The sequence below is a fragment of the Bos indicus x Bos taurus genome, chromosome 2, assembly GCF_003369695.1.
Source record: "Bos indicus x Bos taurus breed Angus x Brahman F1 hybrid chromosome 2, Bos_hybrid_MaternalHap_v2.0, whole genome shotgun sequence".
NCBI lineage: Eukaryota > Metazoa > Chordata > Mammalia > Artiodactyla > Bovidae > Bos > Bos indicus x Bos taurus.
The window spans coordinates 62,431,462-62,456,146 of record NC_040077.1 but is presented as its reverse complement, the minus strand read 5'-3'; the positions used below and the strand labels follow the sequence as shown (position 1 = coordinate 62,456,146).

The 24,685-nt window shown below is 44.2% G+C and overlaps 1 protein-coding gene across 1 annotated transcript in view; it reads right to left on the bottom strand.

Moving 5' to 3' along the window:
• Positions 1–23,273, bottom strand: part of TMEM163 (transmembrane protein 163) — a 269,056-nt gene extending 245,783 nt beyond the window's left edge. The window contains exons 1-2 of the mRNA XM_027562048.1: positions 22,903–23,273; positions 17,135–17,254 (exon numbers count right to left, since the gene is read on the bottom strand). Of these exons, the coding sequence (XP_027417849.1) occupies positions 17,135–17,254; positions 22,903–23,098 (316 nt within the window). The 5' untranslated portion in view covers positions 23,099–23,273. The remainder of the gene's footprint in view (positions 1–17,134; positions 17,255–22,902) is intronic.
• Positions 23,274–24,685: the final 1,412 nt, after the last annotated feature.

Genomic DNA, 24,685 nt, shown 5'->3' with positions numbered 1-24,685 from the left:
ACAATGGAAACAGTGACATGTTTTATTTTCCTGGGCTCCAAAATCACTATGGATGGTGATGCAGCCATGAAATTAAAAGATGCTTGCTCCTTGGAAGAAAAGCAATGACAAACCTGCACAGCATATCGACTGGCTGGATCTCCTGCAGTCCAAGGGACTCTCAAGAGTCTTCTCCAACACCACAGTTCAAAAGCATCAGTTCTTCAGTGCTCACCTTTCTTTATAGTCTAACCCTCACAACCCTACATGACTACTAGAAAAACCATAACTTTAAAAAGACGGGCCTTTGTTGGCAAAGTAATGTCTCTGCTTTTTAATATTCTGTTTAGATTGGTCATAGCTTTTCTTCCAAGGAGCAAGCATCTTTTAATTTCATAGCTGCAATCACCATCCGCAGTGATTTTGGAGCCCCCAAAAATAAAGTCTGTCACTGTTTCCATTGTTTCCCCATCTATTTCCCATGAAGTGCATGGAGATCCAACCAGTCCATCCTAAAGGAAATCAGTCCTGGGTGTTCATTGGAAAGACTGATGTTGAAGCTGAAACTCCAATATTTTGGCAACCTGATGAGAAGAGCTGACTCATTTGAAAGACCCTGATATTGGGAAAGATTGAAGGCAGGAGGAGAAGGGGATGACAGAGGATGAGATGGTTAGATGGCATCACTGACTCGATACACATGAGTTTGGGTGAACTCTGGGAGTTGGTGATGGACAGGGAGGCCTGGCGTGCTGCAGTTCATGGGGTCACAAGGAGTCGGACACGACTGAACGACTGAACTGAACTGAACTGATGGGACTGGATGCCATGAACTTAGCTTTTTGAATGTTGAGCTTTAAACCAACTTTTTCACTCTCCTCTTTCACTTTCATCAAGAGGCTCTTTAGTTCTTCTTCACTTTCTACCATAAGGGTGATGCCATCTGCGCCTGGCATGCTGCAGTCCATGGGGTTGCAAAGAGTCGGACACAACTGAGCAACTGAACTGAACACAGCATATTAAAAAGCAGAGACATTACTTTGCCTCAAAGGTCCACACAGTCAAAGCTATGGTTTTTCCAGTAGTTACGTAGGGATGTGAGAGCTGGATGATAAAAAAGACTGAGCACTGAAGAATTGATGCCTTTGAAATGTGGTGTTGGAGAAGACTCTTGAGAGTCCCTTGGACTGCAAGAAGATCAAACCAGTCAATCCTAAAGGAAATCAATCCTGAATATTCATTGGAAGGACTGATGCTGAAGCTCCAATATTTTGGCCACATGATGCAAAGAGCCAATTCATTGGAAAAGACCCTGATGCTGGGAAAGATTGAAGGCAGAAGAGGATGACAGAGGATGAGATGGTTGGATGGCATCATCGACTCAATGGACATGAGTTTGAGCAAGCTCCAGGAGTTGGTGATGGACAGGGAAGCCTGGTGTGTTACAGTCCATGGGTTCGCAAAGAGTTGGACATGACTGAGCAACTGAACAACTTCTGTGTTGCTATTGTACAGGAACACACTTGATTTCTGTATGTTAAACTTCTATTCATCCACACCAACCTTGCTGAAATTTCTCATTTCTTTTAATAGTGTCTGCAACTCTTTTCTTTTCTATGTAGAGTAGACTATACTATCCATGAGCAAAGCTGGTTTCTTATTTTCCCTATCTCCAGTCTATGCATGTACTTTTATTTCTTTTCCTTGCCTTACTGCACTGGCTGGAACATCAAAAATAATGTTGGAGAAAAGTGATAGCAGCAGCATCCTTATCTTCATTCTAGATTTTACAGGATTGTTTCTAATGCTTACCACTTACAATTGTTAACATTTTAAGTTAGATAGTCTTTATCAGGGTAATTCCCTTCTTGGCTAAAAGTTTTATTTTGCCTTGAATTCTATCAAATGCTTTTTGTATATCTACTGAAAGATACTACGACTTTTCCTCTTAATTTACAAACATGGTAAATTACATAATAACTATTCTGACTACACCATCCTTGCATTCCAAAATTAACACAATGTGATAAAGATGGTTATTTACTGTTTTGTTATATAAACACAGATTCAGCTTGCTTATCTATAAATTCTTCTCTAAGGTCTTTGGTTTTTGGTATCAAGGTAGTACTACTCTCAAAATAACATTGAGGACTTCACTGGCAGTCCCTTGGTTAAGACTCCAGTGCAGAGGGCACAGGTACCATCCCTGGTTAGACAGACCCCACATGACACATGGCCTGGTCAAAATTAATTAATTAATAATAAATTTTAAAAAATTATATGGGAAGTTTTCCTTCTTTTTCAGTGAAACAGAATACATGCGAATGGGATTATCTAATCCTTATATATTCATAAAACCACCTATAAAACCATGTTGGCCTATATCAGAGTTTCTCAACCTTGCACTATTGACATTTTGAGCCAGGTAATTCTTTGTTTTGTGGGGGACTGCCCCATGCATTGTGGGATGTTTAGGCAGCATCCCTGGCCTCTGCCAACCAGATGACAGCAGCATTCCTAGCCCCATTTGTGACAACGGAACATGTCTCCTGACATTGCCAAATGTCCTCTGGGAAAGGAGGGGGCACAGAGTTAGGTGTAAAATCATACCTGGATGAGAACCAATGGCTTAGATTAACTTCTTTAACTTAAATCAAGCATGAAAGTGAAGTTGCCCAGTCGTGTCCGACTCTTTGCAACCCCATGGACCATAGTCTGTAGACTGTAACCAGGCTCCTCCATCCACGGGACTTTCCAGGCAAGAACACTGGAGTGGGTTGCCATTTTGGTCACTTTTTTCCTTGAGTCAATCATAACAGATTACGAGTCTAGAAAACTATGCATTTTACCTAAGCTTTCAAATTTATGGGCATAAAACTGTAAATAGTCTGATTACGTTTTTCTTTATTCCTAATTATTACTCCTCATTTAACTTGCAATTACTTTTCATTCATTCCTTTTCTGTTATGATCAGTTTGACTAGAGCTGAACCTAATTTTATTAGTCTTAAACAGCTTTTAGTATTATTGATTCTATTTAATCTTTTTCTCTTTCATTAATTTGAACTCTTAAATGTACTGTTTTCTTCCTTTCACTTATTTTGGATTTACTGCTTTGCTGTTTCTTAGTCTCTTGTTTTACATAGTTTTGCTCATCAATTTTTATCTCATGTTAAGTTCTAAATATTTTTAAATATTTAGCACCTCTCCCCCTTGTGATACTCAGAAAGGTGTTAATTTCCCACATATGTTGTGACATATAGAAGCATTTTAGCTACATGCTATTTCAAATGTTCATTGCATTGTGAATAGAGAACACTGTAAAATACAAATTCTTAGTAACCGAATGAGGCTTCTTTCATAACCATGGAAGTGGTCACATCTATAAATGTTCCATAACGTTAAACAGACTTGTTGGACGCATGGTTCTATATTGACCCACTGGGTCAGTGTTCTTAAAACCAAAAGTTACCACCCATTGGTGGCACATAAAATCAATTTGATAGGTTGTGACCAGCACTTTTTTAAATGAAAGAGACATGTTCTTAGTGTACTTTTCTTTCTTATTTTAAAATCTCTGACATCAAGTCACTCACACAATGGTCAGCATGATATAGTTCAAAGACATCAATTTTTAAATTTCCACCAATTCCAAAACAGTCTCAGACACCTCTAAAAACAAAGACTATTCTCTATTTCCTCTTTTTCCTACTTTTAGAATTCTTATTCATTTATATTAGAAATTTTCCTAATTTCATGTCTCTTAGAAAACATGAAAGAGAAGTATCACTCTGGGCCAAATTCTGGGTAAGTTTCTCAGACTATATTTTGGTTCACTATTTCTCATTGGTTTCTAATTCACTTCATATGTTTTCACTATAAACTGCTGTGTGTGACACTTCCAGGGAAATATGGCAGGATGGTTCCTCACGGTTACTTTTGTTTGTCCTGAAGTCACTCAGTCGTGTCCAACTCCTTGCAACCCCATGGACTGTATGTAGCCCACCAGGCTCCTCCGTCCATGGCATTTTTCCAGGCAAGGGTACTGGAATGGGCTGCCATTTCCTTCTCCAGCGGATCTTCCAACCCAAGGATTGAACCTGGGTCTCCTGCACTAAAGGCAGATTCTTTACCATCTGAGCCACTAGGGAAGCCCCTTTGCTTCCCCTAAAAAATTCTAAACTAAGAGTAGAAAGATTAAAAAAAAAAAAAGACAAACCCATTAGAAAAAGAAAATGGAAGAAGAAAAAAAAACAATTTTTAGATGCCATAAAACATATGGGCAACTAGTAATTGATTTAACAGACTCCAGAAAGCACACTCCTAAGACAGCAGTGTGAAAGCAAAAAGGCAGGTCAATTTACATTCAGGGCACTGAAGAAAAAAAAGAATTGGTAGCACAGTGTAACAAAGAGAAGACTGAAAACAGAATGACTGGTTCAAAGTCTATTTTAAAAGTCCTTTCCAGGTTCCCTCCCCAACTCCTGTCAGACATTAGAGATCTATTCTCTGAAGAAGGTACAACAGTTTCTTATTTGAGGAACACCAGACTCAGCTTCCCTGTGTCTCAGAGGTTAAAGCGTCTGCCTCCAATGCAGGAGATCCAGGTTCGATCCCTGGGTTGGGAAGATCCCCTGGAGGAGGAAATGATAACCCACTCCAGTATTATTGTCTGGAGAATCCCACGGACGGAGATGCCTGGTAGGCTACAGTCCACGGGGTCACAAAGAGTCGGACACGACTGAGCGACTTCACTCACTCACTCACTCACAGACTCAGCTAAAGGTGGGAAAACCAAACTGAACTCTTACCCAGCAGACCAAATGAAGAATCCCAAATAGAATGATGAGATCTCAATCTTCCACCTCAACTCAATACACACAGTTCAAGCAGCAGCCGTCTACCCCCCACATTAGAAAGCCCTTCTCTGGGCAACCTGGGAAGCCCAGAAGGAAGGACCAGGAAACATTAATTAAACTGGGATCCACCCAACAAAACATTCCACCACAAAGTCCACCCACCCACATATTCACAACTCCAGTCAGCTTTTAAACATCCACTATTTTTGCCTTTTTATTTTTTCATTATGGTTTATCACAGGATACTGCAATTAGTTCCCTGTGCCTTAGAGTAGGACCTTGTTGTTTATCCATTCTTGGTATAATAGTTTCAACCTGCTAGTCCCCAACTCCCAATCCATCCTCCCCCACGCCCCTCCCATTGGCCACCACAAGTCTGTTCCCTATGTTTGTGAGTCTGTCTCATATGTAAGTTAATTTGTGTCATAGTTTAGATTCCACATATACGTGATAGCACATGGCATTTGCCTGACTTCACTTAGAATGATAATCTCTAGGTCCACCATGTTGCTGCCAGTGGCATTATTTCATTCTTTGTCATGGCTGAGTAGTATTCCATGGATCCGTTCATTATTGATAGACATTTAGGTTGTTTCCATGTCTTGACTATTGTATTTTTGGGGTTTTTTGGGAGGGATGGCTATCATAAATAGTGCTGCTATGAACATAGGGTACACATCTACTCTTTTTTAACACCCACTCTTAATATGAGCAGACCTATCAAGGATCACCAATCACAGGACTCCTCACAAAAACAATAAACCCAAGGAAAATGGGGAAAATAGCACCTCAGAGAAAGACAATACAAGAACCAGAAAAAGATCTTTTTTCATGTCATTAATATTTTCCCAAAGAGATAAGAAAAGGTCTATGAAAAAGATCAGTAACACAAGAGTTGGATGATTTTTTAAAAGGCACACTCAGGCAATTAAAAATAAACTTGACAGTAAGAATGAAAAGCTCAATAGAAACACAGGAGTATAAAGTGGAGGAAATTTCCCAGAATGTAGAGCAAAGAGACAGAAAAAGATGAATGGAAAAAAAAATAGAAAGCAGGGGCATACATTCATGAAAAAGACCCTACCACAGCAAGTCTCATACATAGGATTATGATTTAGAAAGGTTTCGGACTTAAATAGTAACCCTAGAAATAAGAGCTTCAAAACTCTTAAGGAACATTATTTGTACTGAGAATTTTCTATTTAGCCATCAGTCAAGTGTCAGGATATATTAATGACATTTTAGGCTTGAAAAGCTTCCGTTCCCATGTGCTCCTTCCTAGGGGAGCTAAGAGAAGATAAGCATGTCAACCAAAGAAGAGAAAAACATGGCATCCAGGAAACAGGGGACTCAACAGAGAAGAAATACAGGGAATGCCCAAATCCGTGGTGAAGGGTGATGCTAGGATGCAGGATGTTAGGATGCCCATCAAATAGAAAGAGCAACCAAACAGATTAACAAATGTCAAACAGCCCTGAAAGAGATTTCTTAAAGAAAACGCTGACAGAATTATTGACACATCTGAAAATATTACAAAGAAGCTGAGGTTGAAATAAAAATGCTGAATTAGAATTTAATAAGAAAGAGATGCAGAAGGACTTCCCTGGTGGTCCTGTGGTTGAGAATCTGCCTGCCAGTGCAGGGGACACGGGTTCAGTCCCTGGTTGGGGAAGATTCCACATGCCGTGGGGCAATTAAGCCCGTGTGCTGCAGCTACTGAAACCCGCATGTCCTAGAGCCCGTTCTCTGCAACAAGAGAAGCCACTGCAGTGAGAAGCCCGTGACAACTAGAGTCGCCCCTCTTGCCACAACTAGAGAAAGCCCAAGAGCAGCAACGAGATAAATAAATAATTTTTAAAAAATAAAGAGATGCAGAGAAAAGTAAACATAGGAACAAACAGAACTTACATATTAAATACTAAAACCAGAGAAAATAAAAAATGGTGCAGGAAAGAGGTAATCATTCTTTGCCATATAGCTCAGTGAGCAAGATTTATGTAGTCATAATAATGCAAACCATAACTATTATGCAAGGATGGGAATTCAAAGTCAGCATGTCTGTGTGGGGCCAGGAGGAGAGTAGAGAGTAAATTATCTTCTTCCCTGCTGGGAAGTCAACAAGTAACACCTTAACAACAAAAATTCAAGAACTAGCATTAGAAGCCTGTTATTTTTAAAGGTATAAGAAAATGCAAGAATCAGCTAGAGAGGCAAAGTGATTGCCAGCATGGAGATGAGGAGGAAACAGAGAGGAGAGAGAGTTGCAGGGGCAGGGCGGGGGGTGGTGGATTGCTGCTACAGTTCTTAACTTTAAAGACCACACCCACATGGGACTTCCTTTGGTGGTCCAATGGTTACGACTCTGTGCTCTCAATGCAGGGGGCACAGGTTCGATCCCTGGTCAAGGACTTAAGATTCTTCATGCTGTGCGGTGCAGCAAAAAACAAAACTACGTTCATGTTATGGCTTCCATAAAAGCAGCAAAAATATATATTTGTTTGTTTCCCAGTTGCTCTTTTCAGTGCCCTTCACGTGTTTGATTCCTTTTTTTATTGTCTATTCATTAAATATATGCATTTACAGATTCTATCAGAGCCTCTTCTCATCGAGTTCTAATCATGCTGCTATATGACTTAGTCATCTAGTTAAGATCCTTTCTCAGGAGCTTCCTAATGTTGGATTATGAGCTCAGCATTGGTGGCGTGTCATCCATATGAGGCTACTGGGACTTAGTGGAGGTTCTACACTTGCTTCTTTCAGGCATTCCAGGGGTATTTGCAACATAGAACCATATCCATGTCAGTATCTCAGCTTGAGGGTTCCTAGGATACCCGGGCAGGATGAGTACCTATATAGGACGCCATGGTGTACCCCCTGGATTCTCCCTCAGGAACTCCCCATTCATTCCTTCAGCTGCCAGGAATGAGGGCTGCCAATGGCTCACAGCTCATCCCTCTCCTATATCCGCCCTCTACTGAAGGAAGCTGCCTCTCCCAAGGTCACACTTCTCCATGGGGCAGCCCATACCAATGACGGGTCTGGCAACCTTGCTTCAATAAGACAATTCTGAATGGCCATCCTGGCTCCAAGTCCCTATGGGACAAGTCTCTGAGGTAACAGCACTGTCGTTCAACTTCTCCCCCTGCCCAATCCTGCTTCCCTTGCTTCTTTTCAGAAATTATACATTTGAATCAGTTCTAATGAGGTGGATGAAACTGGAACCTATTATACAGAGTGAAGTAAGCCAGAAAGAAACACACCAATACAGTATACTAACACATATATGTGGAATTTAGAAAGATGGTAACAATAACCCTGTGTACGAGACAGCAAAAGAGACACTGATGTATAGACCAGTCTTATGGACTCTGTGGGAGAGGGAGAGGGAGAGGGTGGGGAGATTTGGGAGAATGGCATTGAAACATGTATAATATCATGTATGAAACGAGTCGCCAGTCCAGGTTCGATGCATGATACTGGATGCTTGGGGCTGGTGCACTGGGACGACCCAGAGGGAGGGTATGGAGAGGGAGGAGGGTTCAGGATGGGGAGCACGGGTATACCTGTGGTGGATTCATTTTTATGCTTGGCAAAACTAATACAATATTGTAAAGTTTAAAAATAAAATAAAATTTAAAAAATAAAAAAATAAAAGTGTTTGAATGCTATGCTATAAATATAATTTTCTAGAAGCTGCTTTTTGTAAACTCCAACAGGCATTTTAATAATCAGTTATTGAGCATTTAAATTGTCTTATAAAATATTTAGTTGATATCTATTATTGTGTATTATGCATCCATCTTACCTGTGTATAATTTTTATCAGCTGCTATATCTACTGTATAACAATATATTAAATTAAAAAAAAATAAGTGTATAAAAAAAAAAGAAGAAATTACTCCTGAGAGCCTCTCCCAGCCCCCATTCCTAATAAACCTCCTGCAGTGAATCTCAGAGTCAGAGTCTATTTCTTAGGAAAGCAACCTATGAAAATTCCAAAAACAAACAAGCACAAGGTCATTCCCCATGGTTATAAATTCTAGTAGAAGCCTCCCCACACACAGAGTTGAGTGGTCTTCCTGGGTTGATGGGTTGGTTTATTCTGGTCCATCTCTTCACTGAAGGTAAAATCCTCTAGTGCATTTACTTTATTCCAAAATCTGTTTCCAAAGCCCCTCCTAAGTCTTCCTGCACTCCGGCCTCGGGATGGCCTTAGTTTCTACATTAATAGCTCTGATTTTCCTTTAATTCATTCTTGGGGAGGCTGCAGACTGTCCTTTCTCTAACAGACCAATGATATCTTTTCTTGAGCATCCTATGTGTCTAACAGGTTATCTGCCCTACCCCACTATCATTTGCTCCGACGTCCACAGACTCCCCTCCCCATTAGACCCAAGCTTTTCAAGGGAATAAGAGGCTGTCCCAGGTCCTAGTGTCCTCTGTGGTACCCAGAACACCAGACAGGCAACAGGCACTTGCTAAGGACTGGATGGACACAGCCACACCCTGGAAAGACGCGCAGGAGGAAACAGTAGAAAGTGAGAAACAGCTTCCTTTACCGGGAAAAGGACTGTCCTCTCCGTTTCCTTCAACCTCATCTTCAGCCCTCACGACAGGGCACCAGGAAATAACCTCTTGTCAAGGAGGACCCTGCCAGAAACTTCACCTTCAAGGGGAAATCCCCAGAGGACCAGATCACAGTCCCTAAGCACAAGCAGACCAGAAAACCTATTCTTGTCCCACCAGCTAACAACTGTGCCTGGAAAGAGCCTGAGAGGCAACAGGAAAAGCCCTCAGGAGTTTCCCACAGGACTCTGGAAGGCATGTTAGCAGAGCCCAGACACAAGCAAGGAGGGGGCAAGGACCCACCCAGCCTAATAAGATGAGTCCAGAGGGCTCACTGCCCAGATTCCCTGAGTCAGCGCCGGGGCTGTGTGACAACGACACCTCTGTGCTAATACACCCTGGCCACATTTTAATTAAAGGCTGTGTGCAGAATGCAGGGAGAAGGGAAGCAGAACAAGCAGGCAGCTGCGAGGACCCCTCCTCCACTGTGGGCTGGAAACAACAGCTCGTTGTAAGCCTGGGGACTGGGAAGATGCACTCTCCTAACAGCCATGAGTGAGTCGGGGTCAATAGAACCCTGGATCTGTCGGCCCAAGATGGGCAGAGGGAGAGGGGAGGGAGGGGTTTGGGGGGAGGGAGAGACAAGGGCCCCGCATCCCCCATCCCCACTGGCTTTCCCGCTTGTTTCCATTCACTTGAAAAATCTGCTGTTCCTTTTTCTGAGATTTTCACCTACAAACATACATCCTCAACCTGCTGCAGCCACAGTGGCCTCAGCAGGGAGATGTTAAAAGCTACTCCAGTCCAACCAGTATCTGAAATACCAGTATCAGAAGCAACAGTTAGAACCAGACATGGAACAACAGACTGGTTCCAAATTGGGAAAGGAACACATCAAGGCTGTATGCTGTCACCCTGCTTATTTAACTTATATGCAGAGGACATCATGAGAAACGTCAGGCTGGATGAAGCACAAGCTAGAATTAAGATTGATGGGAGAAATATCAATAACCTCAGATAAGCAGATAACACCACCCTTAAGATAGCAGAAAGCGAAGAGGAACTCAAGAGCCTCTTGATAAAAGTGAAAGAGGAGAGTAAAAAAGCTGGCTTAAAACTCAACGTTCAAAAAACGAAGATCATGGCACCCAGACCCATCACTTCATGGCAAATAGATGGGGAAACAGTGGAAACAGTATCAGACTTTATTTTCTTGGGCTCCAAAATCACTGCAGATGGTGACTGCATCCATGAAATTAAAAGACACTTGCTCCTTGGAAGAAAAACTATGACCAACCTAGACAGCATATTAAAAAGCAGAGACATTACTTTGCCAACAAAGGTCCATATTGTCAAAGCTATGGTTTTTCCAGTAGTGATGTATGGATGTGAGAGTTGGACTATAAAGAAAGCTGAGCGCCAAAGAATTGATGCTTTTGAACTGTGGTGTTGGAGAAGACTCTTGAGAGTCCCTTCAACTGCAAGAAGATCAAACCAGTCAATCCTAAAGCAAATTAATCCTGTATATCCGCTGGAAGGACTGATGCTGAAGCTGAAACTCCAATATTTGGCCACCTGATGCAAAGAACTGAATTACTGGAAAAGACCCTGATGTTGGGAAAGATTGAAGGCAGGTGGAGAAGGGGATGACAGAGGACGAGATGGTTGGATGGCACGGACATGAGTCTGAGCAAGCTCTGGGAGTTGGTGATGGACCGAGAAGCCTGGCAAGCTGCAGTCCATGGGGTCCCAAAGAGTCAGACACGACTGAGAGACTGAACTGAACTAACTGAACCAGTATCTGAGCGCCAACTGTATTAGGAGCTGAGAAGGTAGACCGGAGAAGACGGGGCCCTGCCTTTGTTCACAGGGTGACAACACAATGATTTAAGTATCGTGTATCACGTTCCTGATACACTGCCCGGTGCCCACAAGGCTGTGGAAACCAAGGGCATTTTTTTTTCTTTCCATTTTTCAAATCATTTCTTACTGAGGTATAGTTTACTTACTTATGTACATTTCAGGTATACAACATAGTGTTTCACAATTTTTAAGAATTATATTTCCTCCATTTATAGTTATTATAAAATATTGGCTATATTCACAAAACGCATTTCATCAGGAAATGGAGGGTCAGAGGAGGCTTCCGGGACTAGGGGCTCTTTCATCTCAATTTTGAGGGATAAGTAAAATTTGGCTAGAAAACAAAGCATAGGGGCAGGAACACGGGGCCTCTGACGCCAAGGGCACAGCAGGTGCATGGATGTGGGGGCCAAGAGCAGGATGCAGCATCTGGGGAACTGCAAGAAGCATTTGTGGGCAAGCTTGACTGGGGGGATGGGAGAAGCGAGTTCAGCCAGGGAGGAGGGGCAAGATCAGAAGGGGCCTCTAGGTGAGCAAAGGGGCGGGACTAAGATACTAAGCATCGGTGAGCCGGCATCATCTGTGAGCCGGCATTCTTGGGGTGGGGAGATGAGGCATCAACCTTTGAGTCCACGACCCACAAGGACACGAAAGCAGGAAGGAAGGACCCAGAGGCAGGGCGTGTTGTCAACATGAGGTGCCCAAACCGCATTTCAGCTGTTCCTCCCTCCTGGTTTCCACCTCTCAGAATCAGCATCTCTGGTTATCATTTACCCCGCACACTCCCGGGGAGCAAGTTATCCCCCTAAACACACCCAGGATGTGGCTCACAAACTTCCTGCCCACATCCTCCCCGCTCAGCTCAGCAGCCCAGACCGGCAGTGGTTGGGAAGTTGTTCTGGAAAACTCCCCACCACACTACCCTGGGGAAACAGCAGCTTGGGAAGAGGCCGGGCTCCTTGAAAGATCAGCAAGAATAAGACCCCATATCTAACCTAAGTAGCAATGGGGGATTGTACACACGGGGACCACACCTGCGCTTCCCATGCCCAGAGAATGTCTAGAAGGAAATACAAGACCCTGGCAACAGACTTGTCATTGGTGAGTGGAAACTGAGAGAAAGTGGAGGGTGGGAAAGAGATTGGCACTGTGTACTTCTGGCCTCATGAACTTTCATAATGTGCACGTACTTCTTTCATCAAGAAAAAGAAGCAAGAACAGCGAACAACAGGAAGGATAGTTCTAGGAGCAGAATGGAAGCCCCCTGAGTCTTTAGGGAAATGGTGCAGGGGCTGGGTCTTAGGCTCACCCGCAGGAGCAGTGAGGGTCTCACAGGCATCCTGACCTAATGCAGGAGGGACACAAAGGGGAAAACTGGCATACACCGAAGAACGAATAAAACTACTCTGGGAAATGAGTCCTTATGGCTGGTGAGGCCCTCAAAAGATTCAGCCGCATGAAGGTCTACCAGAAGATGAGTTTTGCTGAAAGATGCCAGCTCCAGTCCTGGGAAGTTGGGATGTCTGAGCAAGGTGGGGTGCAAAGGCCAGGTCAGGCCACACATTTTAGGCCACTGTAACTCTTTAGATGTCTCTCTCAGGGTACCAGAGGGCCACTGGAGAGTCTTTTGCCTTTCCCACCTCACACATGTGTCAGTTGAGAGATACCATAATAAATTCCCAGACATATTTTGCTGAGTTTATAAAAGAACCTATAATTTCATTTTATCTATCTCTCAACTCTTGGATGCTGCTGCTGCTAAGTCGCTTCAGTCGTGTCCGACTCTGTGCGACTCCATAGATGGCAGCCCACCAGGCTCCCCTGTCCCTGGGATTCTCCAGGCAAGAACAATGGAGTGGGTTGCCATTTCCTTCTCCAGTGCATGAAAGTGAAAAGTGAAAGTGAAGTCGCTCAGTCATTTTGGATCTTAGAGACCCCATGGACTGCAGCCCACCAGGCTCCTCCGTCCATGGGATTGTCCAGGCAAGAGTACTGGAGTGGGGGTGCCATTGCCTTCTCTGCTCAACTCTTGGACTCACAAACTAAAAATAAAAAAATAAGTACACTTATTCTACCATTTTAAGGGTTAAGAGTTTATACAACAATCAGATACATGATTTTAAAACCCCCAAGTATAAAAATCACTCCTTTCAGAAAATTTTCCAATTCTTAAATCTACTGATTCACAAAATTTTTGAGAGAACTTTTTCTGAGAAGATATTGGTTTGAATTTTTTTTCAAAGTGGAACTGTGTGTCTTAGGAAAGGTGTTCCCCTGAGAATGTTTCAAATATACCTTCACTTCCCACAGAACATGTATTGAGTGCCTAAAAATTAACTCACACTCATTCAAACCTCAGAGTCAGAATGCACTTTCCTAAATCATTCTAACAAAGACATCAATGATGTCAAAACCCTGAATTGTGAAAAGAACTTCTGTTCTCTTTCTAACCTCATTATTAAACCAGATTTTTTAAGGTTTGTTCATAACAGGATTGCCATTTTCCATGCTGCCTACCGATTATAAACAGAAGTAATTTTAAAGCCAAACTAAAACTCTTTCTGAAATATTCAAGATGTATTACCATCTGGTTTTATATCAGCATTTGAGCAGGTCCAAAAATCACTACATTACCAAGGATTCCCAAAAATAGTTCATCTCCCTTTCAAAGCACATATTCCTCTCAAAATACTTTCAAGTCACAAACTTTGAAAACTCACCTAATTTTTCAGATTATACCAGACATCCATGTACATCATCCATTGTATGTTAGACATCCTGTATGTCGTCCATACTTACATGTGTAAGTGACTTATCACCGATCACTCAGTAATACTAAACAAAGCTATTTTTATCATTAGGTCTTTTAGAAACTACTAATTTGTGAAAATAAAGCGTACCTGATTACTTGGAAGCTGGTAGGAAGTGAAGGATACTAGTCTTTATTTGCAAATGTACACACTATGTAAAAATATGAATCTTTCCAGTCCTGAAAAAAGAGGTATCCCCAAAACTTACATATATCCCTCAGCCTCATTTCCAAATACAAAAGAGACAACAGCATTTCTCCAGAGGATGCTCAGCTAAAAATCAGCATGTACAATTAAAGAGGAAATGGCAGGTGAGGAGATAAAGATGGGTTTCTAACTGAACCAGCCATAGTGCTCCAAGAAAGGTCCTTAGTAAGAGAATGGCCATAGGATTATCCAGTTGTCTTAAATAGATTTCAATTGTTTATAAAATAAATAAGACCTAAATCTGGTATCTAAACAAATCTTTAGATGAAATTTATTTCTAAGAAATCTTTTGCTTCCCCCAACTTAAAAAAAAAATTACTTTTTAGAAACTGTTTCTCAGTTCATTCATTCAACAATCTCAAGTACTGATTTCCAAGTAAAAATGGATGTTCATCCTGCCCCAAAGAGTTTACCATCCAGTAGTAGCAAGAAGACATGACAATAAATACCGTCTTCTCTTCACCATGACTATCACCTCCTGGCAACACACACACCACACACAGATGCACACGCGGCACACACTCCACACTTCTCTGCCATCTCACAGCACTGCATTCCATAGCAATTCTATTTAAAATGTTAACTGGTTCAACCTGACCATTTCATTGGATATAACAGCCGTTCACCAAGCCAGCCTATTCCATTTATCCCATCTCTCTGTCAACCACCTCCTTAGAGAATACTGGGGGCTCCTTCTGAGTCTTTTTTAAAAATACATTTACTATGCTTTCTGAAACATACCATTTTCCTTTAAATACTAATTTAAACAATTTCAAAAGTAAGCTTATATTGCTTAATCTCTATTGACTTTCTTCCCCTTCAAAACTGTGAAAAGGATTAAGCAAAAGTCTATCAACATGCAAGTGATGTTTTAAAAGCTTTTAATATTTCATAGTACAAATAGATTTTGGAAACTAAATAAAACCAACAACCCTAACAATGCAGCCACAGACCACCTCGAGGGTCTAAAATATAAAACACACACATGTGCACACACATTAAAGTTACTCTAGTTAAAATGAGAAAATATATAGTTTAACTTTTACATTTTTTTGGTTTAACTGTACCAGAACAAGTTGAAAGCAACTTGGGAACAAATTAATGTACCACAGAAAGCAACAAAAATCATGATGCCATGTATACCCCAAGGTCAACATTTTATAGGCAAGAAGTTATAACAGTTAAATTACTTGCTATAAAAAGAGGGTAAAATCATTTTAAAGAGAAACAGAACCCTTTTCATAAAGCAATATTATAATTCCATATGCATTATGCAACAGTCTTTTCCTATTATAAAAATGGAACAAAATTTTTAAGATAACCCAACTGAACAAGCATAATATGCAAACCCAAAATTTCCTAATTTTTTTCTTATTCTGATTAAGCACATCAAATGTGCTTAATTTGGATTCTTCTCCCAAAGGAAAGACTTGCTCAATATTTCTCCACATTCAGGTCCTCATTCAAATAATCATATTATAAAGTCATAACAGCTCTATCAGTCAGAGTAACTATTATTCTGTTGGTATATCATCTCCCTTCCTGCCATTCCTCTTTCTTTACATATGTAAATTACAGGGTCAGATTTGGAGCCCACCACCAGCCACTGCAACCAAATTATCCTCCAGGGATGTCAATAGGGCTATTACTCTTGTTTCAGCATTTTTATAAAAAAAGGAAGGAGTAGCTATTTTCAGGGATCAGAATTCCTCTTGATCAGATTTCTGGCTCATTGGTAAATGCTTCTACCCTGAAATTATCCTTGGCTGCTAAATATGTGGCAAAAAAAAAAAAAGCCAAGATGTGGTACAGTGTTTCCAAATAGATATTGCTTAAAGGAATATACACTGAGTTTTGCAGGGAACACTTGGTCAAATTCTAATATCCCCCATGGGAGCCAACACCAATTTCCAGCAGCAGCTCTAACTGTGCAGAATGGAATTTTAAAAACACACAGGGTAGTATATTCCAGCAGACACAGCCCTTCCTTCTCCTACTCTGCGGTTGTTACATGAGACACCTTGTATGATACTCATTACTTAGAATATAAATCTGTTAAGGCCATAAATTAATCACAAAATGCATATAATACATTCTTTTTCCTAGCATTAAAAAGAAAAAAACACTGTGGATTCCACCAAGGTTGAGCTGAAGCTAAATGTCACTGCTTAAGCTTATGAATCACTGCACATTAATAAGAATAAACAGCACATGCACATTTCTATAGGCTGCAAATGTTAGTGGAGAAAATGCATGTCATGGGCTTCCTAACAGGGAAACTGGATTATCCATAGGCAAAAAGCATTCAGTTTTCTTAGTTCTTCTCGATTATGATAAATATTTTTGTTTCCAAGGCCACTGAAAACTTGCAAGGGGATCCTCCCATTTTTGTTTCATTAAAATGTTCAGATGATTTTATTCTAAACCTCAGGCAAATATAATTCAGGGTGGGGGTGGGGAGGAGAGGTCGTACTACAATATTACACTCATCTGGTAGCATGAGGTTCAAAATACCAGTCTCAAGGATATATATTTGTCACATGTCAGCCCAGGCTGAAGGCATCCACCAAGAGAATATTTTCACTATTTCAGCTGGCAGCCAGAATTGACTGCCACAAACCCGCATACTGATGAGAGCCTAGACTCCCAGTCTTCTTCTTTACTACCTCTTGCCTCTGCAGAGGAGAGAAGCCATTTTACTAATTTATAAGCATCTGACTATGTAACCATCGAAAAAATATTTACTCATCAATAATAGTCAACTAAAAGCAAAAGTGCATCCCATAGGAGTCAGAGAATAAAACCGGCAACACCCGTAAAATACATCGATCAGCAAGACTCTGAATACTCACTAAAGGCAGCCACCGCCAGGGCCAGTGTGACGATAATGGAGAACCAGGAGACCCACAATGCCTTCTTTCTGTAGTTCTGGGCTTCATGAGGTTTTAGCCGAGTGCTGCTTTCTAGTAAGCCTGACAAATACAAGGAGAAAAGGAAGTTAGGCATTTCCTTATTAAGAAACCCACAACTAGAGCTATATGTTCTTATCCAAGGATTATAAACCAGCAGCCTGCGGGCCAAGATGGGGGGGGTTGTTAATTGAAATATAGTTGATTTATAATATTGTGCTAGTTTCAGTGTGCAGCAAAGTGATTCAGTTATCCAAGAGGTGTTTTAGGAGAGTGGCATGGAAATCAAGCTTTGGGGCATCTCTTGAAAGATCACTGGCTCAAGCGTATCTGGTTCATGTTCCCACAGGGAAATACCAGCTGTCTTCTTTATAAAGGAGTCTGCCAGCCCACCAACCTCTGACCTGAGGCCGAACGACCCCAGCCATGCCCCTGCCCCTGTATTAACTCCCTTGGCTCACTGACTCAAGCAGGTGCAGCTCCTTCTAACGAAGCCTTTCGTTAAGGAAACAGCATGAATAGCCCACATCTGGTTGGGCTTTAGGGCTCCTCAACTGCAGCACCAATTTGCGTTAATCCACCATCCTGGCCCCGTACTGGGGGACCAGGTTTTGCCCACAGCAATGAGTCATGGAATACAAATACCTTCGTGGCTCCCCTCATCAATTAACAGGACCATTTCTCTTTAACCACAACCAACAACCACCTGACCTAAATTACACGCAACGTTTTCTTCTCTCCTCTTTCTGCTCTATAGCATCTATTCCTTTGTATCAAGCTTATGTCAAAAAATTCTCAGACTATTAAGTGGGGTAAACCTGCTAAAACTAGGGGTCACTTCCCAGGCGTGCCACATACAATAAAGGTTTGGTTTCATCTCCTCTGCTTTTGACACTGAGTCCTCAACAACAGAAATTCAGGATGCCTCTGAGACAATGCCCAAGTTTCAACAGCCTTGAGTCAAAGAATAAAACATCAGTATGATCTTGTTGGACATTTTTTCTTCTCCTTTGAAAAGAGATCATATACGGCATCTCTTAGTTGCATGGAGAACCAAATTCTCAGCATCCCACTGGTGGTTCAGATGGTAAAGAATCTGCCTGCAATATGGGAGGCCTGGGCTCTATAAATCCTTGGGTTGGTAAGATCTCCTGGAGGAGGGCATGGCAACCCACTCCAGTATTCTTGCCTGGAGAATCCCCATGGACAGAGGAGCCTGGCGGGCTACACTCCGTGGGGTCGCAAAGAGTCGGACACAACTGAGTGACTAAGCACACATTCCACATAAACAGGACACCGTCTCTAGCCAAACAACCCATTATATAATTTGTAGAGGTGGAACAGCCTTATCACAACTGCTCCAAATGATGAAGAAACTGGTAGTCAGGGTTTAAGCACCCATGTGTAAAATACTACACAGCATGCAACAAATCACACTTACACATTGTGTAAAAAGGCATCTTCCCACTAGACTGACTGGGTACGACATTAAACACTGGGTTACTGAAAACTGCATCATGTTCGAAATATAACAAGGACCCTGTCAAAGTTTCCCAGTCCCATTAACTACTCAGACCACAAGTCCTGAACAACGGGGAAAAGTCATGAAGCCTGCTTAGTGAGTCCAGTGTACAGCCAGATTTTTTAGTCATTCAAAGCTGCAGACACATTTACAACCAAAAGGGAGATGAATTTGCAAAAAGTAGGTATAAACTCCATCACCTCACTGCAAAAATCTCACCAAACCTTCCTTTAAAAAATGCACTTGGACAGAAAAAAGAAAAACCACCTCTCATCACATTATGCCCTGGGTACAAATGATTTCAAACTGTCCCTTGGTCTACTTCTTTTTGTCCCTTTGTCTATTTCCCTAGCTGCTAAAAATACCCATTTTAATTTTCAACTGCAATCACCCTTGATTCCAGTTTAAGCTACAACCGAAAATATTATGCAGGTCCCACTGACTCCCTATAATTTATTTCTCTTTTCCCAAATGACACAGAAATCTTTCTTTCATCCTGGCCAATTGATTTTCAAGAGAAGTGAAGCTGTAACATTTAAGTACTGACTCAAGTAAGTAGTTCATTTGCTGGGTACTTTGACAGCAACAATCTCAAGAGGTTATCCACTGGGGGTGAAACAACAAGGTTCCTTCTAGAAGATTTAATTTTCTAAGAGAAACAACCATGATCTGGGTTTCTGATTCCAACACATGACATTTATTTTTTCCTTCCAAAGCCAGCTGTTTCCAACAATGTGACTGGAGCTGACTGCACGGCCAATCAACACACCTCACCCCTGAGGGGGCCAGCACTCCCCTTGGAGGAGTGTGGGCTGCCAGCTCACCTGGGCTGCACTGTCCTGCTAGGGTGGTGCAGAATTGCACCTGGTCAGCAGGATTCGTAGTTCTTCCCCAGATCTGATCCTGTATGTGCTTCCCCATGAGATGTTTCAAACTTTAAACACTGGAGAAATGTAATGGAGACAGTCCAAGGGAGAAACTTTCCCATTCCTATTCAACCTTCACTTGCTTCCTACTAGTTTTCCTTCCTAAAAAGAGAGCTAAAACCTAGAATGGATAACTCTCCACTCCTCAAAGTGAAGTGGGATATAATGATCTATGAAGACCCAGCTTATAAATGAATTGTCTGCACACAGGTTCCTCTACCTCTCCCCTCCAACCTGTGTTAGCTGCATGCAGCGTTAGCTGCACTGTGTTAGTGCAAGCCAGAGATGTGATGAGAATTTCTAAAATTTTCAGGAAGCTGTGTTTCAAAGGTAGAAGAAAGGTAGCGCAGCCTACAGAAGCCAAGGCAGGTCTCACATATGCACACAAGACTGGTTCCTAGAAGAGGCCTTTAGTTGGCCTCCACATTCAAATTGTTAATCTCACTCAAATTTCACCTATTTGTAATTTGGACCCTGGTATAAGGTAAGCATAAGTAAGCTTAAGGGTTGTATTAATGAAGGACTGATACTAGGGTTGGGGAGATGCAAATATACACAGGGAGGTTGACGCCATCAGTCATTTCCATGCTAGTATGAATTAGTTCCCATTGCTTTCTCCTAAGAACTGGTCATGCTTGGATTCTCAGAAAGAAGGGGAATATTCGATAGATAGGAAGGCAATAGAAAATGCTGAAGCAGGTAACACTCTTAGGGCCCTAAGCCTTGGGGCAGAATGATGGGAAACACTTGTGGGGAGAAGAGTGGCACTGAAAGGGAGGGTGTGGAAATGCCTAAGACAAACTTGGCCTATGTTTTGTTTGTTTTAGTCAGTCTTGGACCACAAAGCTCTTGCTCCCTGAACTACAAGGCTCAACCAAATGGCACTGCAGTTACTGACAATATGAGCTAGCTAGGTTTCTGGGAACCAGCCCACATCACTTCTATGGGGGAAGGAAAAAAAACCTTTAAAGTTCCCAAACACTAGATTTTTATAAGCAAGCCTTTGATCAAAGTTAGATTGAGACTGTTAACAGGGTCCTGACAGCTCAGAAGGAACTTATGGCAAAAGAGAAGGCCAAATATGGGTACAGAACCAGGTGTCCGCCCTCCCACACACCCAGAGGTAGGTATTTAGGTTTAGAAGACAAGCAAGCCAGGCATGAGGTAGAGATACATAGCAGGCAGCTGCTGAGGCCTCCTCCTCCCCAAGGCCTCTCACTATTAGGAAAAATGTAGCAGTAGTAACAATCGAACCATTCCCAAGGGATACAAAAAAAATCGATATTGAAAAGATGCAGCCCCATAAGAAAAAATAACACAAACACAAAATATTTTAAGAAACCTCCCTAGATAAGCTTCTGATTTATTTAATAGAAATGACTCATTCAGCATTAACTCTTGGCTGCCAGGAACGGGTCAAACAGAAGAATGTCACACTGACTTTCAGCTTTCAAGGCCACACCGAGCCGGGTTCTTTGGGGGACAGGACTCATCTTAACAGACTGGCAGTGTGTGACACGCAGCGCTTTTACACAGTGACAGTTTATGAACAGTGAATGCTTTCATGCAATAACATAATGGAAAATGAAATTCAGTTGACCAGTGAAAAATAACCTTAAGAATGAATTCAGAAGGGCTTTTTATGCTTGAGCCCGAGCTACAAAATGACACTAAATATTAACTCGCCCTAGCACGTTTTTCCCCTCCTATCCTTTTGTGAGATAGGGAGAAATAGGCCAGCTTGATACAGACGACCTGCAATGCTACAAAAATAAGCCCATCCCAGAGTTCGGTCTTTCTTCAATACAAAGATTTTAAATCCTACAACATCAGTTGCAGAGAGAAAGGTAATTAACACGATCTACAATAAAAATGATAGGTTTTGTTGGGTGCTTGTGATGTCACCCATCATCAGCTCGAAAATGATAATCGAGTTAGGTGAGAATAGGAGGAGAAACTGCAACATAGGTGCGGAACTCGTTGCAACCGGAGCGGCTCCAGTTCTCGCCCGAGCATCCCTGCCGATTCTCTGGGAATTGCCGTTTCCATGTCATTCTGGTTTTCACATGCTACAGTTTAAAATTTCTCAGAGGAACGAGATCGTGCCTCCGAACTCTAAACCGGAATAAAAATGTACAGGAGATACCAAGAATATACAGAAACCTGCTAAGACTGAAATATACAAATCCGCCACAGCCAACAAAATAAGGCTTCCAAGAACAGGGGGTGGAGGTGGCGACGAGCCGCTCCCCCCGGAACGGCCGGCTGTCAGAATCCAGTTTCGGCCACTAACCGGTTTTAGCAGAGCCATTGAGTCTTTTTGAGGGGGCCGATTTGGATTCGATTCTGCAAGAAACAAAAAAGGTACAGACGTGGCCAAGAAGCGGGCTGAAAGGAAACTAGGGAGGGAAAAAAAGAGAGATGTAGGAGGAGGAGATAGACATAGGAATGAATAGGGCAGTCTCTCGCGTGGGCAATTCAAAGGGGTAACCGGCTATCTGTCGGAGGGTCGGGCTTGGCCTCCTGGGATAGGGACGTTTGCCAGCGTCCAGGGATTTTGAAGAGGCTGGGATGCGCGCTCCGAGAACCGCCAGGTTCCAGCGGCATCCATCCAGGATTGGTGGTCCAAATCCAAGTGTCCCAGTCCTCTGTACCATCGGCAGACAGCGGGGCAGCGACCCACGATAAACTGGGTCCCTAGTAAATGAGGGTCGGAGGTCACCCGACTCCCCTTCGCCGGGGCAGTCGCCCCTCGAAGCTGAATCCGCAGAGGGAAGTTCTCCCTGGTTAACCCACGGAGCCGAACCGGGCTTGGGAAGGAGCATGCTCCGAGCTCAGGACCCTCCCAACTGAGCGCGACCCGCAGTCAACCAGGAGCGCTCGGCTCGGAAAGCGGAGGGGGGAAAAAATCACACACACACGCCTCCAGCAAACTTTTCCAGTGGGCGCTGGAGGACCCAAGGCTGGCCGAGAGGAGGGTGAGGGCCCCGGCGGGGTCTCCCAGGAGGCAGTCGGGTTCTCGGGTTCCGGCGGAGGCGCCGCGACTCGGGCGGTGCCGGCCGCGGAAGGTGGGGCTGCCGCCCTCAGCTCTCCACGCTTTCGCGGGAAGTCGGAGCTCCGCGCCCCAGCGCGCTCCGAGGCGCCGAGCCCGGCCCCACCCGCCAGCGGAAAGGCGGGCCCCGAGCAGCGGCTCCTCATCGCGCCCGCCCGGCCGAGGAAAGGGGCCGGGCCAGGGGAAGGGGCCCGGGGCGGCGCGCGCTCACCTCGGTCCTCCAGCCCGTCGCTGAACTGGCCGCTCTCGCTGATACGCAGCTGCCGCTCCTCCTCGGGCTGCGGCGGCTCGCGCGCCGGGGAGCTCAGCGGGCCGGAGGCGGTGGCCAAGGGCGCGTGGCCCCTGGGCGGCGGCGGGACTGCGGGACCCGGGGTGCTGCGGCGCTCGCTGCCCGCGGCCGTCTCCATGGCGCGGGGCGGCGGGTCCGGGCGGCGACGACGAGCGCTGAGGGGACTCGAGTCAGAAGTGCGAGGCGCCGCGGCTGGGAGCGGGCGGAGGGACGGACCGACCGCGCGGGCGCCGCGGAGTGGAAGTGCGGCGGCGGCAGGGGGCGGGGGGGTGTGCGGGAGCCGCGCGGCTCGCGTGGCCGGTGGCAGAGACTCGGGCCCAGCAGCAGCTGCCGCGCTCCGCCCCCGGGGGCAGGTGCGTGCGGCAGGGACCCGCCCCGAGGCCCCGGCGCCGGAGCCCGCGCCCCGAGGCCGGTGGGGAGGGAGGGATCCGGCCAGGCCTGAAGCCTGGAGGCTCGGGGTGTGGGCTGGACTACTGGGAAAGCCAGGACCGGCAGAAACCCGAGCAGGGCCTGCTGAGGGTGTGATGGGAGACCCGCCCCACTCGTGCCGCGGGATGGTGACCAGAGGAGATCGCCTCGGACCCGCTTCCTTTACTGTCCGAGAAGGCTGCGCCCGCGCTTGGTTAGGAAAGCGGTCAGCGCCCTAATGTGGCACCCTTCTCCTCTGGAGCTGCACGGGCTTCACAGACTATGCAGGATCTCCTGCCTGGGCTGCCATCCTCATCGCCCATCTCGGGAGAACGAGGTTCACCTGCCTCCACCCCCACCGATGTTGGGTCTTCTTCTAAGAGCGTCGATTACCCTCCAGCACCAACTTAAAGAGACCGGGTATCTTAGGACCACAGGGCGTTCTATAGAAGTTTGGACCCTAACCGCGCCCCCCCGCCCCCCCCCCCCCCCCACTACTACCATTGAAACTGCCCTTGGACCATGTATCCAGCCAGTCCGCCACCAGCTATTTCCTCTCTGAGTAGCCAAGTCTTGCTGATACTTTAGGCTTCAGATCGAAGCCTCCCTCCTACTGGAAGTCCTCCGCTGGCTTCCTTGGCGCTTCCTCCCTTCTCTGACCGCGCGGAGCTCGACCCTGGCGCGCGGTCCGGCTCGTCTCCGCAGAGAACCAACGAGGTGGGTGCACCCTGGGACCCACGCCCTGTGGTGTAACCCGGAGAGGTGCCAAGGGGGACCGGCCATTTATCAGATTCGGCTTGAATATAATATCCGTATCCAGATTCACAAAGCTAGATTTCTTCTTCCTAAGTATATCATTCTTAAGATTTAATGAGTCTTCTAAAATGCCAATTCCTCATTTAAAGCCTGCCTGCTGTGGGGGAGGGCACCGTTTTTTGAAGAGTAACCAGTTTCTCATTCTCGCTTTGCCTGCGATGGAAATCCGAGTGGGATTAAAATACCTTTGTCGTGCAGTGAAAATATCACTAGCACTGGGAAGAGGGTCTCATTTTGTTGCTGCTGTTGGGTTTGATTGAGAATATCTGAGTTGACCTTGGCCAATTTACTTTACCTTTTTAAAGCAATAACTACAAACTTTAAGAGGTGGACAAGGGCATTTCAAAGGCCCCTTCTTGCTAGGAAAGGAGGAAAAGGAGGAGGGGGAAGAAAAACGCTATGATTATTTGAGCACACACACAAAAATAAATAAATTTTACCCACTGGTCTTGCTTCTGTCTTCTGAGGGGCTTCCCTGATG